Raw genomic sequence first — 23,216 nt, forward strand, 5'->3', positions numbered from 1 at the left:
CCTGCTGAAAGTTGCTGCATTTGACTTCCTAAAATTAAGATTGTAGAAATAAAGAAAGATAATTATAAATTAAAGAATACGTTACAATTATATCTTATCCATCCCAGCAATTACGTCACGATGATTTATCTACGCATATTGTCGCAAAACAAATATGAAGAATCTGAGAGAAATTTCTTGATTAAACGTTTCTACGAAAAAGACCTATGAAAAAGAAGGTTATACCAAGACGGGAAATTTGTCATGAATCTAAAACTTAATCTACAATGTACTTTTTACTTCCTGTTTCTTGTCTTTTATCTCTTTTTTCCCCTTTTTGAAATTGTTTTATCGACCGTGTTTCTTGTCATGTATTTCTTGTCTCTTTCGAAGTTCATCAACTTTTATATCGAAAACGAAGAAACGGGATAAAAAGCGAAAAAATAGAAAATAAAAATTGGCAAAAAGCAAGAAACAGGAAGCAAAGAATACATTGTAGATTAGGCTAAAATCTCAGACAGAGTCAGAACATTTTTTGACCCTAGATAGCGTAGCCTATACATTTATAGACCCTCTCCTTACCTTGTTTCAAATCATAACTATAGATACATGACGGAAAAGAGTGAGACGGAACAAGCGAGACCGTGGACAAGAAGCGAGAAGCTCCTCCAAAGAGAAAGAATGACGAAGAGGAATAGAAGATGAGAAAACAAAAAAAAAAGAAGAGGGAGAGAGATCCACGTCGTCGCTCAGCGAGAGAAGTACAGCTTCGCGCATTGATATGCAACGGGCTGCATATACGGGCCACGCCGGGGCGAACAATACGACCACCGGTAAGGCACCACCGTGTAAACTATTCGGCATTCTCGGGCGTATAACGTACCATGCCGTGCTGCTCGATACCGTGCGGGACAGTTTACACGGCGCATCGGCGTATACGGCGCGGCGAGCGCGGGTCGTGACGCGCCGTATCTTGCATCGGATGTACCACCAGTGTGGAAACACGGATACGTACTTCTCTCTTTCTCTCTGCCCACCCTCCCCCCCCGCCCCTCGATCAGCCGCCTTCCTCTCCATCCCGTGTCTCGGTGTATCAGCACAGAGCAATCCACCCACCCGTCCGCGACCTTACCGGTGCTCAATCCTCCTTCGCCTCTTTCTCCTCCACCTCATCGTCGTCCACGATCTCAGCCTCCTCCTACTGCGCGAATCCTATTTCTCTCCTTCTTTCGACGGCCACCTGTTTGCTTAAACACAGAGAACCTTTTTCTCCTATCCTTCTAAATTCATTAGATTTCATCTGGCAATGATATTACGATCTGTCATAATTATGATGACCATATTTTATCAGAGAAAATAAAGGATAAACCTGACAATTTTAGGACTTTATTCCTAAATATTTCCAAACTCTCGTTTGTGGAAGATATTGCCATCACACTTTCAGCGCTACGTAAAACACAAACTCCTTTAAATAGCGAAAATATATCAGGGCATTTGGTGTAACGCTACCGTTTTGCTAGATCTTTTCTAAATAAAGAGAAGGGAAGACAGAGAGTATCTTCATTCGCGTGATATGCTTTGGCTCTTAGAGCCGCGCATCGTGCCTGAGCATACGTCCACGTGCACGTATGCACACGTAGGCGTTCGTGGAGTCCTCGGCGTTTTACTCGTGACGCGACTATGCTAACGCGATAACACCGCGCGTGGAATACGTTTCCGAGGCATTCGCTGGTCGAGGATTGTACCTCCGTTCTAGAAGACCCGCCAGATTAACTCCGGTATGCAAGTACCTTTACGCAAGCATCGCAAACGACTCGGTATCGTGACGCTATGCGAACATAACTTCTAAGTTTTCCAAGTGCAAGCAATGTAAATACGATGCAAGTAAAAGACAATAAAAATATGTACAAGGTACACTGTTAAATCTATAGTGTCAAATTTAATTTAACACTATAGATTTAACAGTGTATACATGGAAAGAACGATTTTGCTAAAGTATCTATAAATTTAGCTAGATGTGTATTTAAAAATAATTTTATTGAATTATCATATAAAATAATTATGTAGAATCACTCAAATTGATTGCTGGAATATCAAAACTTTTTGAAGCATTATTTTCGTCATGTCTGAGTTTCGCATATAATTATTTTATGATCCAATAAAATTATTTTTTTAGACACTTCAGCAATCGTTTCTTTCATGTAATATAATATGTGAAAATTATCAAAATAATGTCGATATATAAATAAATCGCTGTATTTATAAATATAAAATTTGCGTGGAGAAGCCTTCATTATTCATCGTCAGTCGCAGTATTCTCGACACGTGCTCGACGTGATGTAACATGATAATGCATTATAAGACACAACGGCCGACCAATGAAAAAGTTTAGCATAAAAGCGAATCAACTTACCACCAGTTGACGAGGATGACGCTGTCGTGGTACTGTTCACGCCACTGACGACGGAATTCTGCGGAATATTTTCCTTGACCGAGACGGTGTAACGCGGTTTCTCGCACGTGGCGATTCTGTGCTCCGCGGAGGAGACGGTAACCTTGACCTCGGCGTCGACGATACTCTTCAGGCCGGCTGCATCAGTCGCCGTCACATTGATGTGATGCAACGACAATCGCGAGAGCAGACTCGGCCTCGCCACGTGCAGCTCGCCGGTGTTACGATCAATTTGAAAGATTCCGTCCTCATTGCCACTGCTGATGCGATAGGTGACATGACCGAAGACGGAGATATCAAGATCAGTCGCCACCAGCTTCAAAATCGAACTGCGCGTCACATCGTCGTTGCGCAGGGTCACGTTATACTGATGTGGCTTGAAAATCGGCCGGTTGTCATTCACGTCTGTTACCTGGATGCCCACGATCGCTATCGTACTTAATCCCCCTGCGAACAGAATCCAATGCATCAGTAGATATATGCCTTATAGACATAAAATTAATTAATAGTTATGGAAAATATGTTAAATACTGTTAAACTAATAATGTTAAATTATAGAGGGAGGTCACCGATACTAACATAGGTCTTCTAAAGCGACATCCCCTTATTTCTTAGAAACTAACCTTTGCACCTTACTAATAAAAATGTGATCTGTTTAGCTAATTAAAGAAGTACAAACTTATAATTTTCATATATTTGTGGTTTATTTCTATAAAAATCAGCTAAAAACAAATTCTATGAATTCGAGAAGAAAATTCTTACGGTGTTCTTTTGCAAATTGCGTAATTAAAATAATAGTGACTGTATTATTGATAATATTATGTCATTTTAAATGTTTATAGTTTCATAAATTAGTTTTCTTTACAGAATAGGATATATCTTTATTTATAGAATAGAAATGTCATTATTACCTATGTCAGTTTTGGAGCCCATTTTGCCAAACGCTCATTTTTGCATAACTTACGAGAAACTTAATTATTGCAAAATTGCAAACAGTATTATAAAAACTGCTTATACTATCTGATAGAAGACACTTTTTAGTTTGTATTTATGCTTTTGAAGTTGTATTTTTACCTTTTGCTTAAGAAATATTGTCTAAAAACAAAGTGGTATGTCGGTATCGGTGACTTTTCTCTACTCAATTTGACTTATTTTTAATCATTTCTAGATCGACACTATCTCTACTCAATATGTGGTAAATTTAACTAAAACAATGGAGAACAATTCAAGAAATGTATCAATTTGACTCAAATTTAGTTTATTAATATTATATTATAGTATATTTTTATTATTTATTAAGTAATTATGTTGATATAAACGCTGTTTGAAAGTAAGCAATTCAACCACAGAAATGAATTGATTAGATGTAGTTTCTATAATTACATGTTTTGAGAGAGAGAATTAAAATATTATAATATTTGACACACTTGAAAGTTCAAAATAATCAAATGTTATTTAACTTAAGAATTAGGTTTAATTTTTAATTTTTCATATTATTTAATAGTGAATTTCTCATAAAAGTTAAGAATAACGAAAAAGAATAATGTTGAATGTTCAACTGTCATCAGCGATTTTACAGTACGGATTTGATTTAAACTCTGCAATTAATTATCAGAATCAAGCGGTTGAGCAGCGTTGAATTTGGATACTTGCTAGTGATCGCGAGTGGTCCACGATGTACGCGCAGAGGCGAGAGGTACGTGGCCGAGAGCGCATTATGTTTATTTCATTCCCGGCCGAAATCCTCTTATCGAGCCAAATAATGTCGGGGTATTAGCCGGCGTAGAGAACGAATCTACGGCGCGCCCGAAGCCGGTCGGCATAAATCACGAGCGTCCCGTTCCCGTGGCCTTTTCTCGGACCCAATCAGCCGCTGGAGAGTCTCTCGCTCTCTCCGTTCATCGTGTTTTCATCTCGTTCTCTCTTTCCGTTCTTCCTTCAGCATCCTTTCCCTCGGTCAGTATCCCGTTCCTCTCCCTTCGTTTTATTCGGACACACGTGAGTACGTGTGCGTCGACGTGAGCTCCTTTTAACCCCCGCGCGCGGGGTAATGCGCCGCTCGTAATAATATTTCAAACGTGAGAAGCTTACAGAGTCCTCCAAATGACCGCGCTTTTTTAGAGTATCTTGGGCCACTGTAGGGTAATTGCTCCTGGGACATCGACTGACCTACTCTCTAAAATCTTTGGAGTGGAATCTAACTCTAAAGAGTGAAATCTTACTCTTCAAAATTAACAATTAAGCCACTCTTTTTCAATACTGACTCAATTGTCATTCTTTATCGCTCTTTACAATTATATTTCGCTTCAAAGATTTTAGAGAATATAAGCTATAATGACTATTGCATTGCAAGGGAAGCGATTACGATATTATTCTCGTATTTTCGTATCCTTGCACATTCGATCTTTCATATTTAGTTATCCCATGATGCAGAACTCAAGCATTAAGCTTGCGAAAGTTACACTTTATCAGTGGCTCTCTGCAACTATATCGCTAAACCATATCGTCTCCCGTTTCAAATTAATCGGAGATTATCTGCAAATTCTATCTCTTTATATACGCGTTTCTACGATAGCGTAATGCTGGCGAGCAATGAGAAATCAGGCACGACGGGATATTATGCGAGCTCCTGGCTGCCTCGGATTTAGGCGATGTGCGACGCAAGTGTTAATATCAAAGACAGTATGTAAAATCCGATGTTTAAACGGTTTACAACCGTAACTCACAATAATGTATGGACTCAGCCGCGCGGAGCTCTCTCCGAGCGCGAGGAGATTTATAGGTGCGAGTGTCATTGGAGTCATGCGTCAAGAGCCGGTCCCCCGATCTCCCGGGTCCGTGACGCCACCACGGCCTTTTCTCCGATAGAAGAACGAAGCTTCTGATCAAAATGTAGAGAATTTTAGGCTCAACAAAATTAATCGTAGATAAAGGATGATGCCAATTACGAGCCGACATTAACTGTGCGTGAATTACCGCGTATATTATTTAGATAAACATTGAAGTAAATGTTTCAATCTCTTTTGGATCACCTTTATTTAAGGAAGTACGATCGATATTTCAAAATAATAAAAAATTAGAAATTGTTCTAGATTGCATTTAAAAGTAATACAAAAAATTTAGCGACGATTTATCACCTGATCAAAAGGATTTCAATAAAAAGTAATATTTTTTTGTTTCTAATAAAAATATATGGAAATGTATTATAAAGTTACGATAAAAATTTCAATTTTTTTGGATGAGACTTATACAAAGTTATATTATAAGTATTTTAAGCATTCAAGATGATTTATGTTAAAATTACGTTGCAATGCAAAAATTAGTTGTAATTAAACAAATAAATAAACAAAATATTTAAATCTTTTTGTAACTAATTGGTGAATCAATGAAACTTTGCGTAAGTCATTTTGAATGCTTAAAGTTCTTATACAAAAATATTTAGATTTTTGTTATTATTACTTTTCAAATTTTAGTGCAGAACAATAAAAATAATAACAAATAATGTTAATAAAAATGTATTTTTCAATAAAAATGGAATATTATAAATACACCTTTTACATAAATATAATTTGTATCTTTTTAAGTTTCTGATCGACTATGGAACATCGAGGCATCGAAAAGAGTTAATCTTCAGTCCAGTGAAAGTCATTCATGAAGCTTATCGAAAAAGTCCCTAACGACAATTCTTAATTGTTAGGCACGGACGTTTCCCACAGATCAAATGACGCACTTTATAGTATTTTTTTCCCTTTCTTCTTCTTTCTTTAGGAGGTAAAAAAATTGATTACGCGCTCTCGCGTTCGATACGGAAGACAGAAAATGCATCCAGGTACGAACGGATACCGACTTCCTGGGGATAGTTCAACGGCATTTTAATGCACGTTGCCTGATATTTTCGTGCCCGCTGCAGTCCGGCCCTTTTAATTTCACGCGGTCGATCGTCGGGATGAGTTCTTTTCGGGATTCGTGCGGCGGGGGATACGAGGGGCCTCCGAGAGATTTATGCGGCCGGTAGGTGCGGCGGTGCTCAACCTTATACTGTGAAATTACGCCACGCGAGGAATGAGTTCCACGCATTATGGAAACGCAACCGTAAATATTAGCATCCCGCAGGTTTAATTAGAATCATTTTTTTATTAGTATCTCCAATTTCTTTTTTCATATAAGAACAATCTTGATAAAAGAGGTTGAGAAATGATTTTCCCTTAAATCGCGCATGCATCATGTGGCAGATATACCTTTGCGTAAAACCGTAATGCGTTTCTTTCGCTCTTATGAGAGTAAACCCTTACTGGTTGAAACGAGACGTAGGTACCATTAATATACTGTGAGCAAACGCTCGCACACTAATTCCGGGATATGCTACAAAGTGCGAACTGAAAGCTCGCACCAGTGACATATCCGAGATTATGCGCAGTAACACGGCGGGAGTCGAAAGGGTGAAATAAATAAGCGCAAGAACGGCGCGGACAATGACAGTCGGTGGAAGTTAAACCCTCCGGAGATTTATGACGCCGGTGCCAATAAAGTCACCTCCCAGCGTAGCTCCGGAACGTGCGTCCCTTGCGCCTACCTTTACGTATCTGTATACAGAACTGCGTTATCGAGATTTCGAGAAAAGAAAAAGATCTAATTCTACATTCAAAGTGGATCTTAACTTAAATATTTCTGTATAAATTTATATACATATCTGATTCTGCAAACCGTGCGCTGAAACTTTTTTCGGTCTTGAAACGTAATCATAAACAGAACCAATAGTAATATCATTTATTAATTATTTTCCATTTTCACACAAGTGATTCTGAGTTTAAAGTTATGTGAATATTTTTTAATGACGTCACTACTTGCTTTGGTGACAAAATTACCGCGTAACAATACAGATTTATAATCTCACTTTTAATGTGAGTTAACAAGAATCAGTAAAGTACACGGTTTCGAGCTTGTAGGTAAAAACAAAGATGAATCTCGCTTGTCAGAATGAAAAAGAACGTATATTCAACTAAGTTATGACGTCATAAATAAGAATTATCTAAGTTTTTGTAAATGGAAAGCAACTATTAAATTGATAAGTAATTTGATAATTTTTTGTGCTAATAAGCATAAAAAATTTTTATAAGAATATTAATAATCTGAAAAAAAGACTTCAATATTTTTCCAACACGATATGAATCGCAGATGAGCGATAAAATCCGATCGGATGGAGGAATATTCTCAGCATGTCAGAAAAACTATACGAAAGACTTCGCTAGGAGATTAACGTGGAAATTACATTTGTAAGATATCGCTCGCATGTAATCGATGCCAAGTGGAGATTCCGCAGCTTCAAAGGCCGTGCGCTGATAGAGAATCCAGTTCGAATGTACGTGCCGGATGATATCGCTATAATCACATCGCATAGTAAATGCGTTGAGAGAACGTTTTTAAAACACGGTTTGATTACATATTTACAATATTATTTCCTCTATAATTTTATAGCAACGAGATTAAATCGATTGAAATAGTAGTCACTCGTCCTCAGATTTACATCGCAAGAAAACGGAAAATTTTAATCTATTAATCTTTTAATCTAGCTGACAACAACAATTAGCAGAATATAGTTCTAAATTTATTATTCATTAAGTGATCCAAGATTATCTAGCAACTCTGGTCGGTATCTCGCGTCCAGGACTGATTCCGCATCCGCTGGCTTTCGCAGTCGAGCAAAATAACTCGCACCGAGGAAATCCGTATATAAGCAGATGCCTTTTGCAGATCTCCGCCTCGATCCTAAGCACGCAGGTAATAATTATCGCTGTAAACGCGCACGGCGTTAGCCACCGCTATTAGCGCGATAAAACCTCTGTGGTTTGGTTATCATCCGCGTTTTCCGCCGATAAACATCGACGACGATATATGGCGCCTCTTTGCACTTCCTAGCAGCGGAGAAACTACCACAACGCAGGGGAAGACAACTCCTCGTTGTTGTCGTCGTCGTCGTCGTCGTCGTCGGAGCGACCGTCAACAGGAGGTATAAATCATGCGCACCTGGCCCGCGTGGTTCACGGTGGCTCGCGATTCGCTTTACTGCCGTTGCGCCAAAATGATTTTCTCCGCGCGAATTACTGGCGGGCAATAAGAATTAATCGCCGGGGTAAAAATAAGAGGCGAGGAGGAGGATTAATGAGTCTCAGGCTGCGCGGCGCCATGAGGAAGCGCTAGACGCGTGAGGACGTGCGAATCGCCGGAAGGTATTTGTAATCATTTCCGCGCCGGAGTCTTTGGCTGAGATATAATATATCCAAGTGCGCACGATTGTATATATACACCTCGGGGAGATGAGATTTATTTATTATCACACGAGCTATCACTTCCGTTCTGCGACGAAATAATCCGCAGAAATGTTTTCTTCTTTCCTTTAATTTCGTGATATTATTATTACTCTGGTTCTGTTACATAGTTGGAAAGTTTGTGTTAAATTTAACACATTTCACATTCCCAAATGGTCCACTCAAATCTTTGTGAATTTAACACTAATATCTTAGATGAATATGTTAGAAAATAATACGAATATTACGTAAAAATTTAATACAAAAAATATAACACTGACATAATTTGTAAGTAATATTTCTTCATTAAAATTAACATTTATAATATGTTAAATTAACATATTTTACTCATTTTTATGTTATTTGTTTACTTTACTTATAAATTGTGCTATTTTAACTCTCTCTCTCTCTCTCTCTCTCTCTCTCTCTCTCTCTAAGAAAAGTTGAATATCAATTTAATACAAAATATTCAAATAAAATCATATACACATGTTGCGTTAAATTAATATTCAGATATACTTAAAATTCGATGTACATAAAATTTTAATAAGAACTTAAGTGGACCGTTTCTAACACAAAATACAAAATATTTTTTTACTGTGCAGAATTGAACTTCAAGACTGAAAATTAAATTCGGCGCGCAGTTCGTAGAATTGATTACGATTCATACACCGAATTATTGAAGCACTACAGATCCAGCTTGACCGTTTAAGACTTTTATTTCCTAGTTGTTGTGTATTCACATTATAACTATAAATGATACTTTGTTTAATATCATTTCCTTCTGTTTTTCAGTTCCTTACTGAGATAATCATCGCGTTGCGTTCGTCAGCAGATGGTATAAATCACATCACGTTGGTGCTCATCAGTAATGCGATCTACCGCGATGGTATTTGCAGTCGCTCCTGTATATCGTCATATCCGGCCGATTCTATTGTCCATCGGATAGTGTCGCCAATGCTGCTGTTGCACGGTGAACAATCGTATCGATAACGAGCGACAATTACGCAAGAATGTATTCATCCCTGTTTGCAAAACGGCATAACGCCGACAATAGCAATGCTCTCTTTTTCGGTTTTTTTTTCATTTCTTAACCACCGGTTAACATTTTCCTTCTTGGATGCTATTCCACCGTCTTCTCGCCCTCTTCCTCTTAGCGTCGCAGGATTGGTAAATGCAATGGCCGTTGGTCGCACGGTAGCCTCACGATGGATCAATGGACCTTCAGTCGTTGTCCTTTCCCATAAAGCGACCGCGAGCTGCCGCGTTGAAAATGGCCAGGGAGCCTACCGTCGACATAAATCATATACCCTATTACAGAGCTACTAGATCTCGACGGGCCGATAGCCGGTCGGTCTTCTCCTCTCCGCACCACGTCGCCGCTTTGTTTCTCTTCCCGTTTTCTGAGCCGCGAGTTTCTGCGCGTGTGTCTCCGTACGTTGCCGTTTCCACTTGTTTCTACTTGTCTCACTACCCTTATCAACGCTCGTGCGCGTACACGAGGCTTGCACGCGAATAACGGGAGCCGGGCATTGTTCCTACGTCGTCAGAACGAGAGATCGCGATGGCGTGAGAGATCTCGCGATCAAGCCGAATTATCGCAACGGTTGTGACCGTCTCGAATTACAATGGCTGAGGTTGTTAAGCGTTTAGATACAAGTTCCGAAGGTATAACTTCACGACTGCGATACGTTATGTTAAACGAAGAGATCGGTATCTGATATTTTGTGCCATTAAGAAAAATATTTTGAGCTACCAACTCTAAAATAGTAAAATATTAACGTTATTTATTATAAATTAACAAAAAACTGTAAGCAATAATAAAGATTAAAATGTCGGAAATAATAGGTAATATCAAGTCAAGTAATATTAATCATTAAGTAGGTAGAAGGAGTAAGAGAGCACAGCACCTCAAGTATAGTTTTCTTTAAAATCTTGTTCTGGGAAAGGAAAATAAAAAGTATTACTCAGAAGTTCATTATTTTTACATTCCTCTATCTCATAATATAAATAATATATTAATAGAAAGTATAATTATAAAATTAAAATTTTTTTGTGTGGAGTGTTCTGAGCATTCTATCTATCAACTTACATATCTTTAAATCAATTAAAAGTTAATAATCCTATCTAAGAGAGTTGGTAGAAAATTATTAATCAAAATATTTTCTTTAAAGAAACAAAATATCTGCAGATACCGATTTCTCAGTTCGACATTAAGTATCGCAGTCGTGGCTATTTATTTACTAGAGTCAGAGATATGCATCAAGTCCTTTTTTAAGATGGGTGATTTAATAATCGGACATTAGAAAGAAAATAGCACAAACCTCTATCCGTGGCAATGACAGGCAGTTCCAGATAAGGTACTGTTTCTCTGTCTAGCGGCGACCGGATGCAAATATCCCCTGTATCACTGCGCACCAGGAGCTGTTCGTTCTCCACTCGACCGCCAGCCAGAGTATAATTGACCATTGCGTTTACACCGCAATCGGGATCGGTGGCTTGCACCTGCAACAAAGATAAATCAAGGTTAACACCGCGATAAAACAGAGATTCCGACATACGGTGAATCGAGACGCACATGTACATTTTCATACGAATCTCAGTAATTTCATGTACCGTGTATCTGTAATACAACTTGGTTTTAAAAGTGAGAAACTTATTACTTCGCTCGCAGTCTTTTACTCACTACATTCTTCATTCTGGCGCTAAAGTGAAGATATAGGTAGATATATTTTATAAATATGATAATGAGAAATAATCAAGCGTTTCATAAAATCGTCAAAAAGATAAATTACGAGGACACGAGAAAATTTAAAGCTTCCAGAAACAAAATAATTTAACATTAATGAATAATCATCTGATAGGAAAAAAAATACGAAATCGAATGTGTGACGAGAAAGCGTCAAGCTCGTTCGTAATCTTCCCCGAAGATCATTTCCGCGATTAATGGCTCCCCGTTGAAATTTATCGATCCCATTTGTTCGTTCCGCGAATCTTTTTTTCACGCCAACAAAACGACACGCGGATGACGAAGGGCATAACGTCGTCGCGCCTCCCCGAAGGCGGAATCTACCCGGGCGAAGCACTTTGTTTAATTTCGCCCGACGTTCCTGAAACGGGATACTCGCGGATCGCCGGGGAGGTGGTCCATTCGTAATCTGGGCCCCAGTGACTAATTTGCGAGCGAGCCTTCCTTTCCCTGCCGTCTCGGAGGAGGACCCGAAGACGTTACCGCGACGAACGGACAGACGGACGAGCGAACGAACGGACAGACGTGGGGGCGGTGATGGACGCCTCTGTGCTTCCAGCGTATGTGATTTATGCGACGATTCATCGCCACCTACCCCACCCCACGATGTAATACAAGTTACGAGATTCCCGTACGGTCGTTAACGAAAATGCCTCCCCATTTTTTCCCCGCCTCGCAAACGCATCGTTGGCAGATTGTTCTCTCAGAGAATAAGTCAGACTGTCTTTTATTTAAAAAAATCTTCATCCCTCCTTGGTTTTTGTGAGAAAAACATGAAAAAAAATGATAAGGCTTGAATTATAAATTCACCATATATTCATTTTTTTATATAATTCTTTTCCTCCATTTTATGCATTAAATATTAAATTCTCAGGCGTTTGATTTATGATAGATACGTTCGCATTGAATAAGTTCTCGCCTCAATATGGATACTCGAATGATAAAACTTCTGAATTACAACTTAAATGGAACTTTCTTTCGGACGTTGCGATATGGATTTGATGATTTATCATGCGTTTCAAGCACAACGCGTAACGCAAGTTGTCTTGGACATAAGGTGAGCGATTTCCAATTTTTAGAGTATCATAATTCCAATCGGCAGATTACGATCGATCGAGCCGATCGGGTAATTGCTGCTACGGCAATCGGTCGTACGTGGATTAAGTCAACGGGGAGATAAAGAGAAAAGGAACTTGTAAATTTATATTGGCACCAGACGTAATTTGCGGAACATGGTGGTAGTCGTCTCGTGGGCCAGTCGTCGGGAAAGACGACGTAGAAGAAACTGAGACGCGAATCTCGACCGGTAATGAACCCCTTAACCCAGGCAGAGTTGCCTTAATGACAGTTTAAAGTTTCTTCTCGCGTCCGAAGTATCGCGCTGGCCATCTAGTCGTGATCCGAGTACTCGGGAGGGAACTGTTCCACCCATGTTGAACGGAAACGTGGAATCATAGGATCGCAATCGCGAGCCAATGATCGATCACTTCGTTACCACACGCGCACAGTCTATTTGTCGCAATAAAGACAGTCGGATCCGTGAAACTATAATGAGGATGATGATTAACGCGAATCACTGTTCGCATTTATCTCACATTCATAGAGAAATGTTCCGTATTTTGTAGTAAATTAAGCGATTATTCGTGCTGGCATATAGTGTTGAAAGCAAAATGAATCGCACGTGAAATCTCTTTAATCATACACTATAGTAATATAGTCAGAATTACGTTAGTGAACGCGTGTCTGAGTTAATACAGCGTTTTATTAATTTTTATAAAGCTAACAGCTAGAATATGAAGTAAGCACATTTTTTCATTTTTGATCTTTGGTATTAAAAATGCAGAATATTTTTTTATTTATATAGGAAAGATAGAAATATGAAAAGTGCTACTGGAACTATCAACGTTTTTTAAAAATTAATACGTAAAACATCGTGCTAACTTTACAGACACAGCGAACACGTCTTTTACTTACAGAGTTGAAACGTCTTTCTCTCCGCAGTTTTTTTTTTTTTTTTAATTAATTGCAAGTCTGATGACGGTTCGGTGAGGCAAGAAGAACGCGCGGGAAGAAATTAAATTTGCTATCTGCCATAATATTCCACTCGGAAACAATGTACGAGAATCGTGAGAATTGTAGGGAGGGCGCGTCGAAAGAACAAGATTGCAATCTTAAGCTACAATTAAGAAGGTCGAGGCGGTTCGTGTGGAGAAAACATTCCTTTCTACGTAGGCGGATCGCCAACGAATCGCATAGGGCAGACTAGAGTAAGGCTTCTGAAAGTCGATAAATCGGCGCGTATATTTGTCGGCATTTGTCATTACTCCGCCCAATCTGATAAATGAACGGATATAATGAGTAGCAACGAAATTATAGCGCGAACGTATTATGTTATATTAAAGTATACGTCGTGCGTTATATTAGTCGGTGTATAACACGTGTATTTTATCGGTATTTATAGTCGATAGCACGGGGGAAATATGGCGATAGGGAATATATGTGAGTACTATAAAATATTACGACTCGTCCCATAATACGCACCGTACGTTAATAAACTGACGTTATTAATATCCTTAAAGCACCTCTCAGTCGATTTAAACCTGCTGTCCTGAGAATGCGCGTGTGAGAATTACCATAATAGAACCCTAATTTGCAACAACATCCCCTGCGTGCCTGGCGCGAGTGCGCGCGTCCATCGTGATTTTTCCAGAACGAGTAACGCATCTATCCGACGTACTAACAGAAGGGCTATGAAAGGAAGAGACCAGAGGAGGTGTGGAAAGCGAGAAGAAAAGAAAGAGAGAAATGGAAAGAAAGAGACAACAAACCAGAGCGCTATGGGGCCCAACGTAAGTGGAGGCAGGACAGAGGATAATAAAGCAGGAGTCCACGGGGAATGATTTAGTGGCAAGCGGTCGAATAACTTTCCCGCCAACACTGTTGCCACCTCGAAGCGGCGATGAGCTCTTCGTGGCTCGTGCAGAAACGTGCTGAGCGCGTCGCCGCTTCTCAAAAGAAGAGGAACGAAGATAAAAGGATCAAGCTGGTGCTCAAAAGGAGGGAAATTTGTTGGCTCGTATGCGGAACCTCCTCTTGAGCAGAAGGGAGAACTATCACATTTCTCTCTTCTTTTAGGAAGAGAGAGAATCAGTGCGGAAAGAAAAAGAAAACCAAAGATCCTCCAGACCTACTCAGATAGTCATCCTAATGAATTACTGTCAAGCAATATTGATGCTGATCTTACAGTCGATTTAGGATTCACTTCAGAGCTAATTTCTTCACGCGATAGTACAAGGAAAGAAAGATTTTTATTGAAATATCTAAAAAAAATTAGCTAGTAGATATACATCTGAAAATAATTTTGTCTCGGATCATAAAAATAATTATCTAGAAACTGATTATTAAAACGTCAAAACTTTTTGCCGCATTGCTCATCATGCTTAAGATTTCTACAAAATGATTTCAATGGCCCAACAAAATTATTTTAAGATTTATATCTAGCTAAATTTTTAGATATTTCAGCAAAATCGTTCTTTCCGTGATATGATTGCAATTCTTGACTACATTTACCCTTCGCTATAGTCTTCTCTCTCTCTCTCTCTCTTCGCTAGCATTATTCCATTCCTACTTTGTAATCCTTTCATCTCGCCGAATTATGATTTATTGAGGAGATTATTATGCCTTATAAGTGATAGAAATGATGACGTCTATTGGATTTGGCATTTTTAATTGTGAACTGATATCACATATTTAGTACAGTTCTCATACGTGATTTTGAATTTTGAAAAGGATTTCCGTGTTCTTTATTTGAAGGAAGAAGACAGAAAGAAGCAACAATATACACACGCGCGCGTACACAGAATCGCAGTGTATTAAATCGCGAGCAGTTTTACCTGCTATTCTGATACCTCAGAATATGCCGCGTGATGCATTGTTCCGCTCGTTTTGTTGTGGCCCGACCTTGCGAGAAATATCGATTTCAATCGGCGTATATGTGGAATACAATCCGATGCGAATTCCCTTCGGTAAGATAGACCAATACCGAAGCCACGAGATCGCTTTGTTCGCTTCGAGAGGAAATCCTCCTAGGTTCCCAAGCAAGTGATCGAAATAATGCCTTTGCGCCGTCACGCTCAGATGCGTTACATAACAGACGTTACATTGTACAACAAATTTTTCCACGTTCAAAATTTTAATTTAATTGATTTCTTCACCCTAATTTTGTGAAATCTAGTAAGATAAAGGATCAAATAAATTGTGCGGTACAAGTTAAAGATAGTCAGTTAGCAAAACCAGCTATAAATCAAGATTTAACTCACTATGTATCGTATCACTTACAATGCGCAACATCACTTCCAATATTCAACAAAGCTAAGGAGAATCGTTCCCTTCCGTACGCCGTATGTAACGCATTTTACAATCGCTTAAAGTGGCTTTAAATCTTCCGGCGGGCGCAAGTACAAGCGTGTAATATAAATAATCTGAATGTCCGTCCGCGATCAGATAATCGTATTAAAGTGCGCATACAACGCAACAGTGGTAGGCTCTCATCGCCCTCCACCCCGTGTGTCTTATCCGTCAAAACCCTCTCTCTGCGTTCCTTCCTCTCGCCACCCATCCCCAAAGAAATAGAGAAAGAGAAAGAAGGAAGGAGGTGAAAGACGATTGGAAATCATCCCCGTGGTGGTCAGAAGTATCGTGCTCGTTGCTATCTCGCGTACGTTCGCCAGGGAACCGCGAAGAGAAACAGACACAAGTCTCATTCTCGCTACGTGGCGTGTACATACTACAGGGAGAAAGAACGAGAGATAGAGAGAGAGAGAGAGAGAGAGAGAGACAGAAAAGGCCGAGAGAATCGCTTGCATACGAGCGGTGGCTGTCTACACCGGTTATAAAATACGGTGCCTCGGAAGGCTCTCAGCATGCTCGCGCCTCTGCCTTTAAGGATGGCGCGCGAACCTTCCCCCTGTGATACCCCTCCACGGTTCTTCGCTTTTCTCCCTTTCCCTCCCCCCCCCCCCCCCACCACACGAGTCCAGATCAAAGTAGCGAATTTATTTACTTAATTGTTACAGCCGCGTAGTAGCAGGTGTCGGCATTGGCTCTCAGGAGCATACCGATGATCGTAATCAAGCCGGTACTTCGTCTCCATTTTTATCCGTCGAAGGATACATTACGCTATAACGGATTCGAACGATAAATCTCACCTTCAGAGGCTAATTCTCTTCTTAGAGCGCGTTAGAAATCATACTCTCTCTTTTCGCGATATTTTATTTCAATAAAATTTTCAATAAAATTTTCACTTTGGAATCGCGCCGTCTGATTGTGAGAACATCTCCCGCACGCTTGATTTCTTCGTTATCATCTTCGGCATAATGCCGTTATTCGCATCACCGTTGCTTCCAGTGTCCCATTCGATCGTCGGGACCAATACACGTCAGTGATGCGGCATCGGTCACCAACGTCTCAAGTGGTAGTCGCTGCCGCGCGCCGTCGCCATCGTGGTGCAACAAGTACAAATTGTCCGGCTGCAAAAGTTATCGCTGTAAATCGCAGATGACTCGACGCGATGCATCTGGTATGCGGGTTTTCGAGAGGCGCAATGATGACGCAACGCTCATGCGATCACGAAGGACGATCTGTAAATTTATCGAGTAATGATCGCCGGAGGAAGAAACGCAAAAGTATTGATCTTTTTGAATGCTCATAAATATTTTAAAATATCTCGCCAGAGCAATTGCAGAAATTAATCAAACTCTCAATGGCCGGTATTCATAGTTGGTTTTTGCTCTCTAAATGCTTTGGAGTAGAATCTTACTCTAAAGAATGAAAATTAAGCCAATCTTGAAAAAGAGTGACGCAATTTTCAAACAGTCCTAAATATAAGATTACTTACAAATACCACTCGAAGAGCTGAATTAGCAACTTCCATTGAATGAATAACCCTCGCTGGAACGCATTCTACGAAGAAACGACCTCGGAGTAATGTGGAGTTTCTCGCTCACGCTAAGAAATTTTTCAATTGCAAAATGAGCTTTCTTCTTGACCTTCATTAGAGGGGTATAGATCGTTTATTGGCGACACGCAAGGATATTCGTGAGTCATGCGAGTAATATAGTTTTTTGACTAATAAAGACATCCGTGTGTTTTCACTTGGAGGCGAATCTCCCAGAAAATTCTATGAAATAATCATTTCCAGATCCACTTTAAAGTTTAAAGATGTCATTTTGCCGATAATTGTATAGCCATATCACGTTAGATCATTTATTGGCAACACGCAGGTCACGAATCATGAGACATGGGTAACCTATTTTACATTTGCGTTTTCACTGGAGGTCAAGTTTTCTAGAAAATTCTACGAAATAATCATTTCCAGATCCGCTTTAAAGAAGATACCATTTTATCGATAATTATGTAGCTATATCACGGATATTAAATTGGCTATATAAAAAAGATACATCTGCGTTTTTATTTGGGATCGAATCTCCTAGAAAATCCTATGAAATAATCATTTCCAGATCCGCTTTAAAGAAGATGATATTTTGTCGATAATTGTGTAGCTGTATCACGGATACTAAATTGGTTATAAAAAACAAAATATAAGATCTTTTTGGACTAAACTTTTTATTGCTACAATCTAGTTGGGAAAAGGCTCATATAAACCTTATTTACATTCCAAAATCTATATACAGATGCGAATTCTCTGGGTGCACTGCACGCCATGAGCGTTTCGCGTGCGCGTGGCAATTATTATAGGAAGTTATGAAGTTCCCGTCGCGATGCATTGCGCGGTGCCCACGAAGAGTCTATTAACGGACAATAATCGATCTTCCAAGTAATTGCTGGACCGGTTCGCCGACGTCTGCAATCGTATTGTGTGCCTAAGCGCGATTCATTTCGATCTTTTCTCTCGCCGACCGTGCTCGATATCTAATCGTTCCCGTTCGTTTGCCCGCCACGTAGCTTCGCGGATCCGCAGAACGATTCATTAACAAAGCACGATAAATTACTGCTGCACAATTGTGAGAACTGCGTCCAGTTCGTACATATGTTTTTTCTTCATTAACAAAAAATGTACTAATTTTAATCAATATATTTGTTTGAATAGTATTATCTTAACGTTTATTTACGGTAAATAAATATTTACAAAATAAAAAATGAAAAATTAAATTAAATTAAAGACTTTTGTACCAAATAAATATATTTATATTTAATAAATGTTCAGCTAGTAAGTATTATTCAAACAAAAAAATGTTCATCAAAATTTAATACATTTTTTCTCAGTGTAGCTAAAGTCGCTAAAGTTTAACAGGTTTAACTACACTTTCAATCAATATATCGCGTTCGCAAGTATATCGACAGTCTATGAAGAATCGAAAACTGCGTCAATCAAACGCAATCTCAAGAAGGTAAGATTGCGCTTAATCGTTTTGAAACGATCCACGCCGAGACGCGGTCGTTATTGAACGCGCTACGCTTCTATACATGATAGAAGCGAGTCTGTTGGACCGTAATGGGCCTCCGGCGGAACATTAGTCAGACGATCTTTCGGCATTCTGCGCGCGTCAGTATTTTCCGGCGCCGCGCTTGGCAGGAACACCCTGTGTTCTGCGCGATCGGCCGCGCGGCTATGGCGCCTTGATTAATGCAAGCGATTCACGGAGCTAATGGCATCGTACTCGCAGCATTTCCTTCCGTAGAAAAAAAAATATTCCTTAATATTGTATGAAATTCCCGTGCATTAAGCTTACCGAGCGGCTCTCGCATTCCCCGGGGTCAACGATGCCCCGCGTCCGCCCGTTCGCGGTATTTACCGCATGTACCTTCACTATATGCCGCGATCTTGCGGGGTCTGGCTTACGACGCGGCGATATTTCATACGATTATCCTTCACATCGTTGGGTCACTAAATCATCCCCGGCAGGGCGGCCACGATATCCCTTCGTCGTGTGGCCCTCACTGTAATCGCTCACGGTGATTTCGTAAAACTCGCGGTGAACTGGAACGGTTTCCTCGAGCGTAAGTGTCCTCGATGCCGAAATAGTCCTCGACGAAGAAATTCATCGCGTCAAATAACATGCCGTCGACCTTCGTAGCCGGCCTTCACGCTCGACTCCTACCGTGGAGAATTAGAAAATCATCGAGCATACAAGATCACCGAGTAAATTAATCTCACGCGCGACACACCTCTACGGCCTACTTATGCACATCAACCGATTCGTCTTGCCTCTGCAATTACTCGTAACGAATCAGACTTTCGCGATATGTCCAAAATCTGACCACCGAAGTCGCCGACGGCTATTTTTTTAATCGAAATCGCGATCCTCATCAGGGACAGATTTTCTTGACTCGCGTTTCCAAATCTTCGTGCTACCCTTCATATCGTCAAGCGATATTAGAGGTTTTTTTTTGTATCTTAGAACTCTAGATATATTAAAATAGCGCAATTCTTTTATATAAGTCGAATGCCTTTCTTATTGACCATTTCGACTGATATTTTTGACCTGATAGTTTATCGTCCAATTAATAAATAATAATAAATAAGCTTAGTAAATAAGCTAATAAATAAATTCTAGTAGATTTAACCAGAAATCTAGTAGACTCAACCAGAATTCTGGATCGTTCATTTTCCATCAGAATTCCAGTTAATTCAACTAAACATTTTTTCCCGTAAGCTAACAAAAGTACTACTATTACCTGCTATTCCTACTACTATCATTCGATGCGACTATATACGTATATAAGCGTGATAGATGTTTTATTACAAAACTAGTCTCAGTGGCCAACTCTAATTGTATAGAACTGAATTGATCCTATCGTATCCTGGTTGCTAGCTTCGCCCTTGTCGTTCATGCTTTCGGTTGTACATGCAACGGCGCGGCCTCTCTGTTTTTTGTATACGTGAGCTCGACAAATAGAGCTGTTCATCGAGTGAGCCAGGAAACCATCCTCGGTATTCCCGGCTCGCTACCTCGCTGACGGACTGACAGTCGTTGTCCGGCTCTGCCGCGGGAATCTTCCACTCTTCCTTCCTGTCGTCGGAATTCCCATCCCTCTTTCACCTCCGCCGTTCGTTGTCCTTGACGTTATCATAAACATCGCGAAGACTGCATATTTTGAGGAAAGATCTTAGAAATCTATACTTTCGCTTATGTAAAAATCGCGTATTTAAATTAAGATTGTTATTTTTGGCAACTTCGAAAATTCGAAGTTCTGAAAGAATTCAAATTTTTGAAGTTAACTCCGAATCTCCAAAATTTAAGGTGCTTCAAAACTTTGAGCTTCGAAGTTTTCGAATTACCTTAAATTTTGGAGAGAGAGAGAGAGAGAGATTTGGAGTTGACTTCAAATTTGACTTCAAAAATTTGAATTCTTTCAAAGCTGCGAATCTTCGACATTAATTGTCAAAAGTAACAGCGCTAATTTAGATCGCTGCGGATCTTCTGGTTCCTCGACCAGCATAATTTTACCGAGATATTATTATTCTACAAAAAGACAGCATGGTAATTTCTCCAGATGGTGTCCCGCGTCGCGTCATTTTATGCAACGATGCGACGCATGCAAGTTTAAAACTCTCGCCATTTGCACATAAGAGGCCCTATTTGCGCGAACGATGCATGCGCTGCAGGCCCATACTATCTATGTATGACAGTGTCGGAGATGCGTTCCGAACCGGAAGTTTCGTGGGTGGATAAGGGACCGGAGTACCGTTGCGAGTACCTTTGTCACACGATTGACATGTAGGATGAACGCCTGGCTAGCCATCAAGTGAGTCACTGAGAATGTGTGGTCGCACAATTAGTCGACTTCGTATTCCGTTTGCATAAATAAACATACGCGTGTTTACCGCCTCGCCCTCATCGCGTCGACGTTCTTTTTCTCGACTTCTCATTCTTTCCGTTGAACGTACACAAAATTTTTGTATAAAGGTACGTTTAAACGTATAGGATGCGGGAGATGAACGATGAAAAAACACAAGACTCGTGCAACAGTAGGAAAAAGAAGTTTGAAAAAGAAACGGAGAATTGGAAAAACGACAAGAAGTGAGTGTTAAACTGCTCTTTAAATTCTTTGGAGTGGAATTTCACTTTAAAGAGTGAAAATTGAGCCAGTCTTAAAAAAGAGTGGCTCAATTTTTAATTTGTAAGAGTAAGATTTCATTTTTCAGAGTAACAATTCACTCTAAAAGTTTTAGAGAGTGTAAATTGTAATTTTTGCAGACGCACACAACTTTTTAGTCTAATTTATAATACATATGTACGTTCTTTCAATCAACTAGAATTTGGGTATTCCAACAAACAAAGCACGTTATGCACATATATATCTATACATATTATTGAATCAATATCGATTAAGAATTATGCTAAAGATATAATAAGTCCAAAACAACATATTTTATAGCTTTTTACTTAATTATTTGTGACGCAAAAGCCTAATATACAATGTGCTCTTTACTTCTCGTTTCTCGTTTTACCTCTTGCTTTCTTCCCTCTTTGCGATCTCCCCCTCCCCCCCATTTTATGGATAATCGTGTTTCTTCTCACGTGTGTCTTGTCTCTTCCGAAGTTCATCAAATTTTATCTCAGACGACCGAAAACGAAGGAATACAGGATAACAGGATAACAGGCAAAAAAGCAAGCAGTAAAAAGGTGATAAAAAGTAATGAAAAGAAACAGGAAGCAAAGAGCACATTGTAGATAAGACTTTTACATCACAAATAAAATAAAAAATAAAAGTAAAGAAACTGTTAAATCAGTTATGTTAAAACTTCCCAGGTGAGGTTTGTCGATTCTTGATCGATGCTAACTTTTGACGTTTGCGATGTCATGGCAAATCGACTGTCATTAACCGAACATGGCGGTACATCAGCTCAGGCAATGTTAGCTGGCTCTTGTTCGATGATAACTTTCGGACCAGCGTTAACGATATGTCAGCAATCTCGGCGATTATTACTCTAATTGCGGCGCGACATGTCGGCTTAAGCTTGGTTAATTTTTTTCTCGATCGACACAGAAATAATTGTTTATTTTTTTTATAAAATTAAGTTATATTATTGACAAATTATATAATTGCACGCTGATTATAATATAAATAGATAGTATATAACATTTATTAATTAAAGAAAGGATGATATATAACGTAACGTAGAAGACTCATGATTCAATTAAAAGACCGGGATGGATCCTAATGGGTGTATTTAAAAAAAGTATATATGTATATACAATATTAAACCATTTAAATAACTATAATTTCAAATAAAAAAATGATATTAGCGTCTTGTGAAATAACTTTAGTAAAAAAAATAATAAATTTTTTATAAATATTGAACTAGTGTAGATTCAACATTATTATGTAACATCAGGCCAATGTTAGTGATCAATGTTGGCTCAACATTGTCATATAACGTTCTTGTCATTTGGACACACACACATCATACCGACATCGATGCGACATTACAGATAGACAATTAAGAGTTAGTGGCCGATCTTAGCCTAACGCTGCCCCAGCTATAAAACTGTGTACATGAGTTATTATATCTTCAACATAATTCCTTATTAAAATTATTACGATATTAATTCAAAAGTATTACAGACATCTACAGGGTGTTTCCAAATTAAATGGCAAAACTTCGGGAGCGTGTAGAGGAGTAAAAAACTAAGAAAAAAAGTCCTATAGACATATGCTCCTTTTTGCTTTGTTTCGCAGGAAATCACGAAAAAAGAAAAAAATA

The 23,216-nt window shown here is 39.3% G+C and overlaps 1 protein-coding gene across 1 annotated transcript in view; it reads right to left on the reverse strand.

The window, feature by feature from the left end:
• ds (dachsous cadherin-related 1) overlaps positions 1-11,233 on the reverse strand; it is a 70,251-nt gene extending 59,018 nt beyond the window's left edge. The window contains exons 1-2 of the mRNA XM_018455531.1: positions 11,061-11,233; positions 2,396-2,878 (exon numbers count right to left, since the gene is read on the reverse strand). Of these exons, the coding sequence (XP_018311033.1) occupies positions 2,396-2,878; positions 11,061-11,205 (628 nt within the window). The 5' untranslated portion in view covers positions 11,206-11,233. The remainder of the gene's footprint in view (positions 1-2,395; positions 2,879-11,060) is intronic.
• Positions 11,234-23,216: the final 11,983 nt, after the last annotated feature.

The sequence above is a fragment of the Mycetomoellerius zeteki genome, unplaced genomic scaffold (assembly GCF_001594055.1).
Source record: "Mycetomoellerius zeteki isolate Tzet28-1 unplaced genomic scaffold, Tzet1.0 scaffold49, whole genome shotgun sequence".
In the NCBI taxonomy this organism is placed as follows: Eukaryota; Metazoa; Arthropoda; class Insecta; order Hymenoptera; family Formicidae; genus Mycetomoellerius; species Mycetomoellerius zeteki.